Source organism: Xyrauchen texanus, chromosome 41 (assembly GCF_025860055.1).
Source record: "Xyrauchen texanus isolate HMW12.3.18 chromosome 41, RBS_HiC_50CHRs, whole genome shotgun sequence".
Lineage (NCBI taxonomy): Eukaryota > Metazoa > Chordata > Actinopteri > Cypriniformes > Catostomidae > Xyrauchen > Xyrauchen texanus.
The window spans coordinates 14,793,166-14,806,537 of record NC_068316.1 but is presented as its reverse complement, the minus strand read 5'-3'; the positions used below and the strand labels follow the sequence as shown (position 1 = coordinate 14,806,537).

The 13,372-nt window shown below is 39.5% G+C and overlaps 1 protein-coding gene across 2 annotated transcripts in view; it reads right to left on the bottom strand.

The window, feature by feature from the left end:
- Positions 1-144: 144 nt before the first annotated feature.
- Positions 145-13,372, bottom strand: part of LOC127634685 (ligand of Numb protein X 2-like) — a 31,815-nt gene continuing 18,587 nt past the window's right edge. The window contains exons 6-14 of one of the 2 annotated variants that reach the window (XM_052114332.1): positions 12,253-12,321; positions 11,918-12,055; positions 11,606-11,805; positions 10,864-11,232; positions 9,558-9,737; positions 7,291-7,468; positions 6,864-7,089; positions 1,127-1,285; positions 145-623 (exon numbers count right to left, since the gene is read on the bottom strand). In XM_052114332.1, the coding sequence (XP_051970292.1) occupies positions 488-623; positions 1,127-1,285; positions 6,864-7,089; positions 7,291-7,468; positions 9,558-9,737; positions 10,864-11,232; positions 11,606-11,805; positions 11,918-12,055; positions 12,253-12,321 (1,655 nt within the window). In that variant the 3' untranslated portion in view covers positions 145-487. The remainder of the gene's footprint in view (positions 624-1,126; positions 1,286-6,863; positions 7,090-7,290; positions 7,469-9,557; positions 9,738-10,863; positions 11,233-11,605; positions 11,806-11,917; positions 12,056-12,252; positions 12,322-13,372) is intronic. The other variant, XM_052114333.1, reaches the window with a different exon arrangement.

Genomic DNA, 13,372 nt, shown 5'->3' with positions numbered 1-13,372 from the left:
GCATGCCATTTAAGTCTCTAGAAGGTTTTAACTGTGGACTTTGATAGGATTATCACAGTAAAAAGGCCTTACCAAATCTGATTATAAGGGGATTTATACAGTTCTAAATCATTTGTACACACAAACAGAGCCTCATCTCATGTCCTCACTGGGAAAGATTTATTAAACCGCTGGGCACATTCATACTTTGTACACATACACTTTTGTTCGGTCTCTTTACACAAACAAAACTCACATTTAGAGAGGGCCTGTATATAAAACCTCTGGTAGAGTGAACTGGTGATTGGCATGGTGATGGGAGACCTTAAGGCTGCTCTCCAGAAGGGGTGTGGCAGGTTTTCTAAGGCCTGGTTTATTCAGCATCAAGTAAAGCATTCAATTTCTGACTCTGGCTTGACAGTATGGTGCCTCTGTGGCAGAAAGTAGAACAAGGGGCCATTAGAACACATGAGAGCAGTCTGTGGTGAGGCATGGTACCCGTGTGGGGCTATATCAGACTTCCTGGCCAGGACACCACGGTTAGCGCCACCCTGCTGCGCTGCTCCTTCAGCATGGGCACTAGAGCGGAGTGACTCATGCCGGCCGTGGACAGACTGTTAACTGCTACTATCATGTCGCCACACCTGGGAGAAATGAAACCATGAGGTGATGCAGAATAATGTTAACTTTTACAAATGGCCAGCAGTGTTTCCTGCACTGCTATTCGGCAGCTGAATGAAGTTCTTTTAATGAAAAACCCTTGAGCTATTGGCTTGAATCAGTTTAATGATTCACTAACTAAATTGTTCAGAGTGGTTACTGTCCATGTCCAAACAATTACTGTATTGTGTAGTGTACTTGCGATCTTTGAGATTTAAATTAGTCTAATTACTGACCGGTTGTTTACAGCATTAGTGAGTTCAGGCGGAAACATTACACAGTGCATCATTAGAAATAACTACCAAAAATTGTAAAAAACAAAATTGTTTAGCATATAGTAGGGGCAGTTGACCAAGTAGGGCTGAATTAATCCTGCAGGAAACACTGATGGCCAGAGGCTTTTTATTTTTTTAAGTCAAGGTAATCTTGAAAAGTGCTGTCTCATCTAGCAGTAAAGCATTAGGTCATTGTTTGTGTGCTTGCTCACTTTAGACGGCCATCGTAATAAGCGGGTGTTCCAAGGACGATAGTTTTGATAAAGAATGCCTGGCTGCTGTGGTTCTCTTCATAACCTCCAACAATGCTGAAGCCCCAGCTGCCAGGGTGACTTCTGCGGAGGACAATCTCATGGCTGCTATGCAGGTAGCTGTGACAGAGTGCCAGAGAGAGGAAAGATAAACACATTAAAGGTGCACTCAGTTATTTTTTAACTCAAAGACATGAATTGTAATTTTGTAATATATATATATATATATATATATATATATATATATATATTAGGAAATCAAGACCACTTGCATTAAAATGAAGACTCCTGTCATATCAGTAACCCCAACATAGAGAGGGTGCACATGAACAGCCGAAAATTACTTTCTTAATCTCAGTAACTGTCCTGTTATTTGACACTTTCACTCATTGATTTAAGTAATCATGGCTGACTGTGAAGACTAAATATCTACAATGGCATCTGAAACCGAAAACTATTGATTTTAAATTATGCTGCATCCAAGCCGCTAGGTGTCCGCTAGTGTAAGTCCAAGATGAAAAAGACAAAAGTTATTGAGTGCACCTTTAAAATACAAACCACATTTTTGCATTTTCTGAGGATAATGACTGTAGTGCTAGCGTTTTGCCTATGTATTCTTGAGGTATGTGTTGCTATGCAGTTGCTAGAGCATTGCTATGAGGTTGCTGATGTGAGTGGTTGTTGGGGCTGCTGTGGTTCAGGTGGTAGAGTGGATTGGCCACTAATCGCAGGGTTGGCGGTTCGATTCCTGGCCCACATGACTCTACATGCCGAAGTGTCCGTGGGCAAGACACTGAATCCCAAGTTGCTCCCAATGGCAGGCTAGCGCCTTGCATGGCACCTCTGCCATCATTGTTGTGTATGTGTGTGAATGGGTGAATGAGTCTGTGGCAGGGCGGAGTGTAGGGCCGGATGGTGATTCTACACACCCCGGTCCCTTATCAGGCTAATCAAGCCTCTGAGAGGGATAAAGGCCGACTGCAGAAGATGGTGGAGGAGAGAGAGATCTTTTACGGGCATGTCCGTCATGTGTGTTTGTATCTTTTGTTTAAGTTTATCATTAAATCTATTATTTATATTGTCAAGCCGGTTCTCGCCTCCTCCTTTCCATTGAACTGCATTACAGAGTCCCAGTGCAAAGGGCTTTGAAAACCGCTAAGATTAAAAAAGTGCTATATAAGTGTAGACCATTTGTTGCTGTGTTGATATGTGTTTGCTAGGCTGTTCTGGGTGGTTGCTGAGTCTTTTGCTATCATAGGGCATTGCTAGACCCTATTTAGGAGGGCTTTAGACCTAAATTTCTCTCTCAGCCCCCTAAAAATATGTGATCGCCAATTGTGAGCTCTTTCAACAGCGGCAGAACTGCACTAGTTTGAAGCATGAGACTGCTTTGGTGGCTTTTCCCACCTGTAAAGGTGGACTATCCACCTTATTTTGCAATGTGGATGTAAGCAGCAGCTTCATTTCCAGCGAATGTGTAAAAGTTCCACTGTTATTGACCAAAATGTAAATAAATAGAAGGATAATAATACCAGAATTTAGAGATATAAGTATATAAACTATCACACAACTACAGGATGTACAGCAGAATGATGGCCTAATGTCAGATAATTTTCTATCTTCAGCATTTATAGTAAAAAATTAAATCATTCACTTGTTGCTGTGTGTTGTATTGAAGAGACTGTAATTAAATCTGCTTCTTACTTTACTGAGATTGTGACGATGCAGTGTTTCTCGTCTCAATGTAAACCTCCATTTATATGTACCTGCATAACCTCTAATGATGCCTTTATTTGTTTATTTCCAAAGACGATGTTTCTTAAGCCATGCTGAATGCAAGATATGCGTGTCTGTTTACTATACACCGCTAGGAAATAGAGAATGCTCTCTGACAAGAACAGAGCGTAAAATGAAATGATGCAAATTTGGTGCAAAGAATGTTAAAGCAGTATTTGCCCAGCAGCTTTCTGCTCTCTGCTGGTTGTTTGTAAATTTTGTGGAGGTGTGGACTGTCTCATTAATTCTGCCTGTGTAACAGTGTGATATAACAATGGCAAAATGCGATTATACTGTACAAAATATATGCGTTCAAAACCAATGAGTTTATGAAAATCATAATTAATGATAATAATATGACAACATATATTGCCAGCCAGTAATATAATGTAGTATTTTTGTATAGCTAAAATAGGTGGAAGTGGCTGATACCGGAAGTGGTCCACATTCAAGGTTGATAATGGCAGCACTCTAGTTTAGCTAAAATAAGTTGGAGCCAACATTCGAGTTCGTGCTATAAAGAAGGATATCATTGGTTTGACACCGTAAATTAGAGGTCTGTGTGGGATGGAATTTTTGTGGGACTGTGAATCAGAATTGAAGAAAATGATTATCGCAGTCACTTGTAAAGAGAAAATCCTAATTTAATAGAGATTACAAACCTCATAACATTAGTGTAAGTGAAAAGAACTGCTTATAGCATCTCATAACACATTCACTATGATGCTGTGAACTTTATTTACTATCAAACTTACTAAGACCCGAATTGCTACCTAAATGAATTAATGTTAAGTTATTAGCATTAATTGACCTTGGAACAAATGTAGGTTTCCTCGCTGTTCATATGGGAATAAGGAATGACACACTTTAAACCATAGTATGCTCTTCTCAATGTTTATTTAAAGATTTTTTGAAAAGGAAGTAAAAAATACTGCGTGAATCCTCTCCAAGTACCCAGTGTCTCTATTAAAAATGGACCAGCAACAAAAATAGTTTTAATTGTTTGGATCATTTAGATAAAATCCCGCTTTAAACTACTCACACACACACACACACACATTACTCCCGTAGGCTCTCATTGTAAAAAGGAAAACGCTTGTCAGAGTAATGGCCACGGGGCAACAGTGCTAAGACAGGATTGGTCTGAAATGCTATTAATGCAGGGTGTATTGAAGGGTCAGTTCCCACCCGTAAAAAAAAAACGAGAGAAAGTCATTTCGTTAACACATTGCCAAATATCCGATTTACCTGTGGTTGGTTTCAAAGTTTTGTTTGTACCTTTCTTTAATAAAGCATTAACATCTATAGCACTAAGGGATCCGCCTTCATTGCCTCAGAGTGGTACTTTCTGCTGCATGAAGAAGAATTTGTATGAATGAGCCACCAACCCTGAACCTGTAAATAGTTTATTTTTGTTGCTCTTGCGCAATAGAAGAATAACACAAATAACCTTAAAAACATAAAAAGTAATTTATATTTTGCGGGCGTCCCGTGATTCATTTCTTGCTTCCGATTCCCAAGCACATGTCCGTGTGTTCCCGCCCGCACCGCAATCAAAACTTGGTCTGCACCGCACTTAGTAACATGGGGTCCTGCGGGAGTCCCGAAGGAGTGCAGGCCTTTAAAATGAACAAATATGCCCCTACACTTAGTCATTTGAGCGTTAACTAGACAATTCGTGAACAAGTGAGTATCAGTGTTTGTTGACCAACTGAAGGAGAGGAGGAATGTTGTTTGTTGAGTTTGGTAATCTCTTTTAACAAGAGAGAAATGGGTTGAATGAATTATAAAAGGGACTGATAATGATATTACAATGACATCTAGATGTAATTGAAACTTGTCATTATTTTTAGGCTAATATTGTTCTTTTATTTGTATAGCTTGACAGGCATGCACAGCAGTTAGCAAAATGATAGATATGTTTTGTTGTCATTTGTGAGGAAAAAGTTTATGATTCTTAAACACACTGCTGAAGTCACTTAGCAGATCTATAGATGTGCATCTTTTAATAAAGTATAATTACATTAGTTTTAGTCATGAACGGCTTAATGCTTCATCAGTGGTTCTCACTCAAAACACATAAAAGACATTTATTTGTTGCAACCTACTGCCATATAATTTACAATAATAGACACTGAACGAATTATGCCAAAATGAACAAATCTAAGCTAATATTTTAAACTTATTCAAAAGATTTGAGTTACAAGCTAATGACAGACAGAGAAAAATCATGTGGATTAAATTCACTCCACTAACGACCAAGCTAAATGTGACATCTCTTGTAGGTTTTTGGGGAGTTTGATATAAATTTATTCTATAGAAGTTGCAAAATGATTAACTCATGTCAATATGAACAATGTCAATTTCATGTCAATGCAGAACAAAAAAAGTAATAATTAGGACAGATGAAACTTATTGCCAATGAATAGTAAAAAGTATAATATATGGTTTGTTTATGTCTATGGATCTTCATGCGGTTTCGGTCATTTTATATAACTTTATAAGTGTTATTATAGAATTGACAATATTCCGAATGAATATTAGCTGGCTGGCTTGAATGATGAAAACACAGTTAAAAAAACACTATGCAATGGAGTTGTATACATCAAATGTGCACATATTATAGATCACTTGAGGCTAAGCCCCTCTAAGATTGAAATTGCCTCTAGAATTGCCCCTGGTTGCTCTGATGTTCTGGGTGTTTGCTGTCCTAAGTATGCACAATAGTAATAATGTTCCTTTTCTTAGCTAATATTGAGCAACTGAGACAAATAGGGTCATTAATGCTAGAAATCAGGACCACAGATGGAGAAACAAAAAGAAACAGATGCATGTCTGTAGAAGAGGTACAGACAGGGAGGATCTGGCACAATGTCAGGAAGAGAGGAGACAGCAGGGCGCCAAAGCAAAGGGAATGGATGATGAAGGAGAAGGGAGGACAGAGTGGAAAAGGTAGGAGTGATATTGGACACATTGACCCCGCCGTATCAGCCTGAGTCTGGGCTGAAATGAGGTAGGAGCAAGTTATCTACAGTTGTACGCTTCAGATGATAATCTGCAGCTGTTGATGTTACATCATGACAGAGCCATAATCCCCTCATGGGTTACCACTGCATAAAGCTGCTGATCCAAAACACACCACTACAGACACTTTCAATGTCAACGTAATAAAAATAGCTTCATTCCATCCCTTCAAATATGTTTCTATTCAGATTTGGATTAAAAAAGTAGGTGAATCTAAACCTGGCATGATGATAGTCCTGGCCAAATTGCTTTTGACTATTTTAGGGTTATTTGGATCAGTGCTCAGCAAGGTGAGAATGCTATTTTTAAGCATCCCAGTGGAGTACAAAGAGACCGTGTCCAAAAAATATATTTTTTTTCTACGTTTCCAAAAGAACATCCTGTTTAAGACCTTGCTAATAGCTCTGTGTCAGTTGTTTCATTAATCAAATGATTTCCCACAGAGCTCTGTGCCACACATATCAGATTAAAGGAATACTTTACCCAAAAATGCTGTCATTATTTACTCGCCCTCATAACCGTATTTTTTTCTGTGACACTAAAAGAAATATCGTGTAATTTGCCACAGTATGACAATATTCATAGTGACCAAGGGTGGTCAAGGTCAATAAAACACTATACAAGTAGCAATCTCCAACTCTGCCAACTCTTGCTTAATCTCAGGTAACCACCCTGTTAAAGGACTATTTCACTCATGGATTCAATTAATAATGGCTGATTGTGAATACAGATTTTCTACAATGGCAACTTTAAAAACTATTGCTTTTGAATGATGCTGCATCCGTGTCAGTGCAAATCAAAGATGACATGAACAAAAACCTTGGGAATTTTCATTTTTAGGTGAACTATCCCTTTAACAAGTCCAACACAATCTTCTCTTGCATGACTGTGCTCTTACCTTGGAAGTCCAAGCCACATGACCCAAGATGGCGACCAGCTCGCATCATAGTCATTTTCATGTGGAGGGAGCAGCTCTTCATCTAGGCTGGGCTCTTCCACAGTGCTGACTTCTAGTGCCCTCAACTGGACAGAGCAGGACGCGGCGCTGGACTTTAGTGTGCCCACTGCTTCGCTGTGGCTCAGGTAGGTCAAATCCTGACCATTAATACTCAGCAATATATCCCCTGAGCAACGAGAGACACAAAGGGCACTTAGACAGGCTAAAAGTAGACACACGGAGTATGTGTAGAAAACCTTGGTTTAGTGCACTTCATCAAAGATACAAACGAGAAATTGTGTCTAACTCAACAACAACCTTTGGAGTTGCTGTTTTGGCCTTTAGCTGAGAAGATATGTCACCATAGGAAAGAATTAAGATAACTCACCACGCTTGATTCGTCCATCACGTGACAGGCAGCCATGGGGCTGGACACTTGTCACAAAGATAGGAAGTTCCCCGCTCTTGCTGCCCCGCCCTCCCGCCACAGTCATACCCAGAGACTCATGTGGCTCCTTCTTCACAGTGATGTGTTTCTCTTTACAGGTCACACACTGGGAGAGGTCCTACAACACATGCTTATATTTACACAAGCACTTACAGCAGGAGAACACTTAGGGGGGAATTCACGAAGAACAAAGATTGCTGATAGCGTGGTTTATTTGCATGCATTGTCTGTTTTGTTTTGCACGTGATTCTCTAAAGGAATTATGCAAATCAGGTAACGGAGCAAATACGGCCACAAATTTAGCACTGAACACAATTCGCACTACGCAATTCACGATTTTGCAGCTAGGTTGTGAAGGATGCAGCAGACTAAGGCGATCTGGTTTACTCTGCTGGGACTGTCCAATATCGCTGCACCACTGCAATCTAGATGCCTAAATGGGCTCTAAAGTGCAGAAAATGAGTATGACTACACCGTGTGTCTGGATGTATGGCCGGTTATAAAATGTTTCTCCTTTATTTAAATGCTTAAATTACTGCTGCCATGAACAATAGAAAATGTGCACAAACATCTCTTTTGAATTTTAATTTAAAGTTTCATTTACCGCCTACTTTCCATGGGCCATAATAGTTTGATGTTAACTGCACCTAGCAAAAAGTACTTTTTTTGTGAATGAAGCACAATTTATTTTAAAGGAATATTCCGGGTCAGTACAAGTTAAGCTCAATTGACAGCATTTGTGGCATAATATTGATTACCAGAAAAATACATTTTTGACTTGCCCTTCCTTTTCTTAAAAAAAAAATAAACAAGTGAAGGGGGCCAATTTTTTAAAGTTAAAATACTCACTATTTCAAAATTATAGCCACAAGACATAAACAATATGTGTGTTAACAATTTTCCTGTGATAAAATCGCAATTCACCACTGATCATTTTCACATGCAAATGAGCTTTGCGGCAAAATTGTCCATTGATGTGAAAGGGTTGCCGGAGGTTCACCACTACTGTGAAGAGCTGCAAACTTCTGGCAAGCATTTGCAGTGAATCAAAAGCTCATTTGCATGTGAATAATGACGGGCAAGTTTGCTGCTGGTATTGTAGAATTTTTGTAAGGGTTGTCATGACGATGTAATGTCAACAAACCCTAAAAAGACCTTAAAAACGAAGATTTAAACAACTTTACAGCTCAAATAATACACATGTTCTAACAGAATAATTAATGTAAGTGCTTTTATAAAATTATAAGCTTCACATTTCTGCCTTTTAAACCCTCCAAAAATTGGCTCCATTCACTTCCATTGTAAGTGCCTCACTGTAACCTGGATATTTGCTTTTTTAAAGAAAATGAGGGACGAGTCAATTTTTTTGCTAATCAACAAATGCTGTTGATTGATCTTAACTTGTATTAAGCCTAATTTAGGAGGAGGAGGAGTGTTTCCTCTAAAAGGAATGACAATGACTTAACTAACTTGTAAATAAAACAGTGCTATTTCAGCACATTTAGTGCCTGGTTAAACTGGATTACAAGTGTTTAGTAAATAATGGTGCGTTCAAGTCATGTTGGAATGATAGTATTCAAAGATAAAGCATGCATTAACGCCACCACAAAGTCGTTAATACCTGTGGGAAACTCAGAATTTTTATAAGGCCAGACTTTCCGAGTTAGGAGCAAATTGTTATTGATAATAAAAATGTGGTGGGACGAGAATGATAAAATACATAGACTAATATGTGACTTTGCTCTTCATTTTGTGAGAAAGAGAGAATAAATATGAAATAGCAAAACAGGCTTCAAACTTCTGACTTGGTAAGTATGAACTTCACAGAGGACTTGAACGCAGCATCAGAAACTGTTTCTGTGAGCTGATATACATTGCGCAATGGTGGCACAACTGTTTATTGAATAAGGGAAAACCCCTTTCTAAATTGACACAGATCCTAACTCTGATCGGCTCCCTGTAGAGTGGTGATAATTATTCCTATGGGATTAGCACTACTCTAACTTCATAATTGATCTCACAATAGATCCAACCAGAAGGTTGCAGGAGTAATTAAGCTTGTGGTCTGAACCCATGGAAAACTGGAGGCTACCCAGATGCTTCAGAAATGGGGCTCCCTAATTACGTCTCTACAGTGGAAAATACTAAAATAGAATCTGCAACACACACACTTGCTCTCACTCCCAGCCACAGTAATTTGTACTCACTCTCTGGGTGGAAGACCTGGCAAGGTGCAGACTTGGGACAGGGCTGGGGGTCGCAGTGCAAGGGAGTGGGGGGACGTGTTCGTGGCACCAAATGTCCCTGGTCAAGGTGGAGCCTGTGTGCACGGCCATAGTCTGCTTGCTGGAACGGCTAATCAGCAGACTGACTCTTTCTCCACTAGCCTAGAAAATGACAGTAGGTGGCTTCTGAGACTGATATTATATCTAATATTCTTATATTGAGTGCTGAGGTGGCACTGTATCTAACAAAGGCATCTGGTATCTGCCAGTGATATTCTTAATAATGCTTTAGCTGCCCTTTCTCTTTGTGATCTGGCCAGATGGGAGAAAGCAGCTCACAGACATTAAGATGCTATCAATCACATTAACCTTTGAGCAAGGCAGCAGAGACATTGTACTTGTGTCCCAAACAGGCAGAGAGACTTGGATATATGACAACAGTGTTGTGTTATGAGAATATAAGAGAATACATGAACTCCACTAAATCTTTGCGGTGCTTGTCTGTGCAATAGTCGATGCCACAATGTTGGAGTATTGTTAGGGTTGGCGGGGCATTGCTGTGCACTTACTAAGGTGTTCTGAGTGGTTGTTAGTATGTTGCTATGTGGTTGTTAGGGTGTTCTGGGTAGAACAAGTTCAGTATCTCATAAGTTAAGCTCAATTAACAGCATTTGTGGCATAATTTAATATTCAGTGTAAAGTTATGTCCAATATTACAATTGCCATGATGATGCAATGCTTTAAACCCTGCAAGCAATTTTATCACACTAAAATAATAAAGAACAGATCTTATTGCTTTAAAATCATGTTAACTGATTTAATGTTTATGTCTTGTGGCTATACTTTTGAAACAGCATGTATTTGAAAGTTTATGACTGGTCCCATTCACTTGCCTTTCTGTATTAGCGATTTTCGCAATTTAAAAAAACTTTTTAAAGAAAAGAAAATCTGTGGTAATCAACATTGTAACAAATGCTGTCGATTGAGCTTTACTTGTATTTTTTCACCCGTTTTATCGATCACCAAGCAAAAATCATAAGTCTGAAATGTCTTTCCATAAGTCTTTGAAAAGTCATAGGACACCTCTCCTGCATGGTTGGATGTATCACTCACAGCACAAACAGTGTGAGAAGAGTTATACGCCAAAGGTTAGTACTTAGAGTATGATTAAGGTTTTTCAAATCCCTAAACCTATGTATAAGCAATAGTAATAAATAAATGTTTGTTTGCTAGCATCATTAGTATGACCTGTGCTGCCTACCAACACAAACACATGTTTTCTCTCTACCTGTATAATTTGAGCTGCCTGCTCAGGTGTGCCATGTCTCAGGTTGTGCTCGTTCACGGCCAACACTCTGTCATTGCTGCAAAGTCGTCCATCTTTAGCGGCTAGCCCTCCATCCAGCAAGTCCAGGATAAACACGCCTGCTTCATCCGTACGCCGCACCAGTTTGATTCCAAGCTGCTCTGATGATTCCAGCTTGTGCAGCGTGATGCGTATGTTGGCAGGGCTGCCCTGGGGAGAGGCAGGTGCCACAGGCGGCCTGGCAGAACAGCGGCGCTCTCTTAGTACTGTCAGTTGCAAAGTGGCGCAAGGACGTGCCAGTGAAGAGCGAGCAAAGTTATGGGGCACGTTACTAATATCTAAGTTGTTCACCTGCACACAAATGGGAAGTGGGAAGAGAAAAATTAGTTTGAAAGATTTAGGTTAGCATAGTGAAAGATTTAGGTTAGCATAGTCAGAAGAATGCTAATCACTTAAATCTATCTGTGGCAAAAACATGCAGTGCATCCATACACGCATCTAGCATTTCTGCAGCCATATGAAATTTGAAGACCTCTTTTCACCTAAAATAAATCTACAATATCTGTGGCAAAACACACTGCACCTATGCATGCAGAAAGCTATTTTGCAGACGCTATTCATCAAAGTTCTTCAAAGATGGATTAATATATCAAGGCTGTTCTGTAAATAGCCGTGAAAGTGCTTTTTTTAATCAGGCAGTTATTTTAGAAGATAGCGACAATACCTGAAGTATTTGGTCGCCAGCCAGCAGCCTTCCGTCTCGGGCTATAACACAGTCACGGTACACTTCCTGTATTACCACATTTATCAGGGGGGTCTCGTTTCCACCCACAATACTTATACCTAACTCCATATAAGGATTTGAACGATGAATCTCAATGGTTGTGATTTCTCCCTCAGGTAGGGACGGAAGTTTCACACAACCTGAAGAACAAAAAGTATCGAACACAAGCAAAGATATAAAAGCGATTTAATCTCATACAGGTAGAGTGAGGGGGAATATGGTTTAGTCTGGCAGTGGATGAGCCAGTCATACCTTCCTCTGCAGAGAGTGGCAGAGTTTCAACAAAGTCCCATCCTGAAGAGGCGGAACTGCCAGTGCGGAGAAGATGAATGCAGGGGTTACTAAGGGGCCGCTTCACACGTGGAGGAGCGCACTCCAGACCAGTGAGACCTTTGAAAGAAAGAATGTCAGAGAAAGTTGTAGATTTCAATCCCAAAAACACATTGTCTGTCATCACAGAAGCTCTGTTCCAAAACTAGTGAGCTGCCTACTTGGACAACATTTTTAGGCAATAAAAGTGTGCTCTTGGCATTCAGGGCATTTGCCCTAGAATGATGTTGCCTTCTAAAGGCCATGTCCGCACTAACCTCCTGAGACACGAGCGTGACTGCTGTGTGAATTGTCCATTTTCCTTTTTGATTTGTAACTAGTAGCACCTAAAAAAACAAGAAAAACTCTTAACTCCAGGTTGCTCCAGGGGGATTGTCCCTGTAATAAGTGCACTGTAAGTCGCTTTGGATAAAAGCCTCTGCCAAATGCATAAATGTAAATGTAATAATTCTAGAGCAAATATTTTTCCTAAAAATGTATGTCCACTTATGTGGACAGTGGGACTAAGTTGTGAAATTGTAAACAATACTAAGCTATAGAAAGACAGATTTTTGTATCACATTGTTTATTACCAGTATGTTCCCAGGAGTGTTGGCTATTCATGTTTTTGAGATGTTACAGACATTACATCAGAAATTAGCATAATTAATTCTGATTCAAAGTAATGGCCAGCATCATCCAATCACTGCCAACCATGTTAAACTAAAATTATACATTATAAATTCTGAATCTATGTACTGATTACCATTTTCCCATAACTGCCAGACATGTTGAGTGGACCAAACATCATATGCAGCCTGAAACTGAACTTTTGTTGGATTTTAGGTGTGAATGCGCTTGCTGCATAGAGAGATGTAAGATGCTCCCTAATTAGGGAATGACTTAACCTCCAGTGTGCTGGCTGTTTGAAATGCACCTTATTTTCACTCTAACTCTGTATAAAGCCTCTGAAAGCAAAATTGTCCAGCTTTTGGATGCATCCATTGATCTCAATGTGATAATGCACAATGTAGTGGATATAGGATAATTTAAGGAAAATTAGCCTATAGTCCACGTATGCTGTCATTCTGTTTAACTGTGTGCCGTTTCACAATAAATGTATGAAATTTTTCAAATGTTATATCGGATAAAACAGGTTTTAATGTAAAAACGTAATGAGGTTTCTTACCAGATGTAGTTTTGTTGCCGTTTCTCTCAAAGGCAAACTCAGCCGAGATTGGCGCCATGTTTTGTCACATAACTTGTGTCAAATGTTTAAACCTTTAATAACAGCCTAGAGTCTCCCATAGCCTATCGCCAAGTCAAAACGATTTGTCCACATGTGAACGTGGGGTCTCAGGAGGCTAATATATTTTAGTTTGAAAATGCATAGATTTT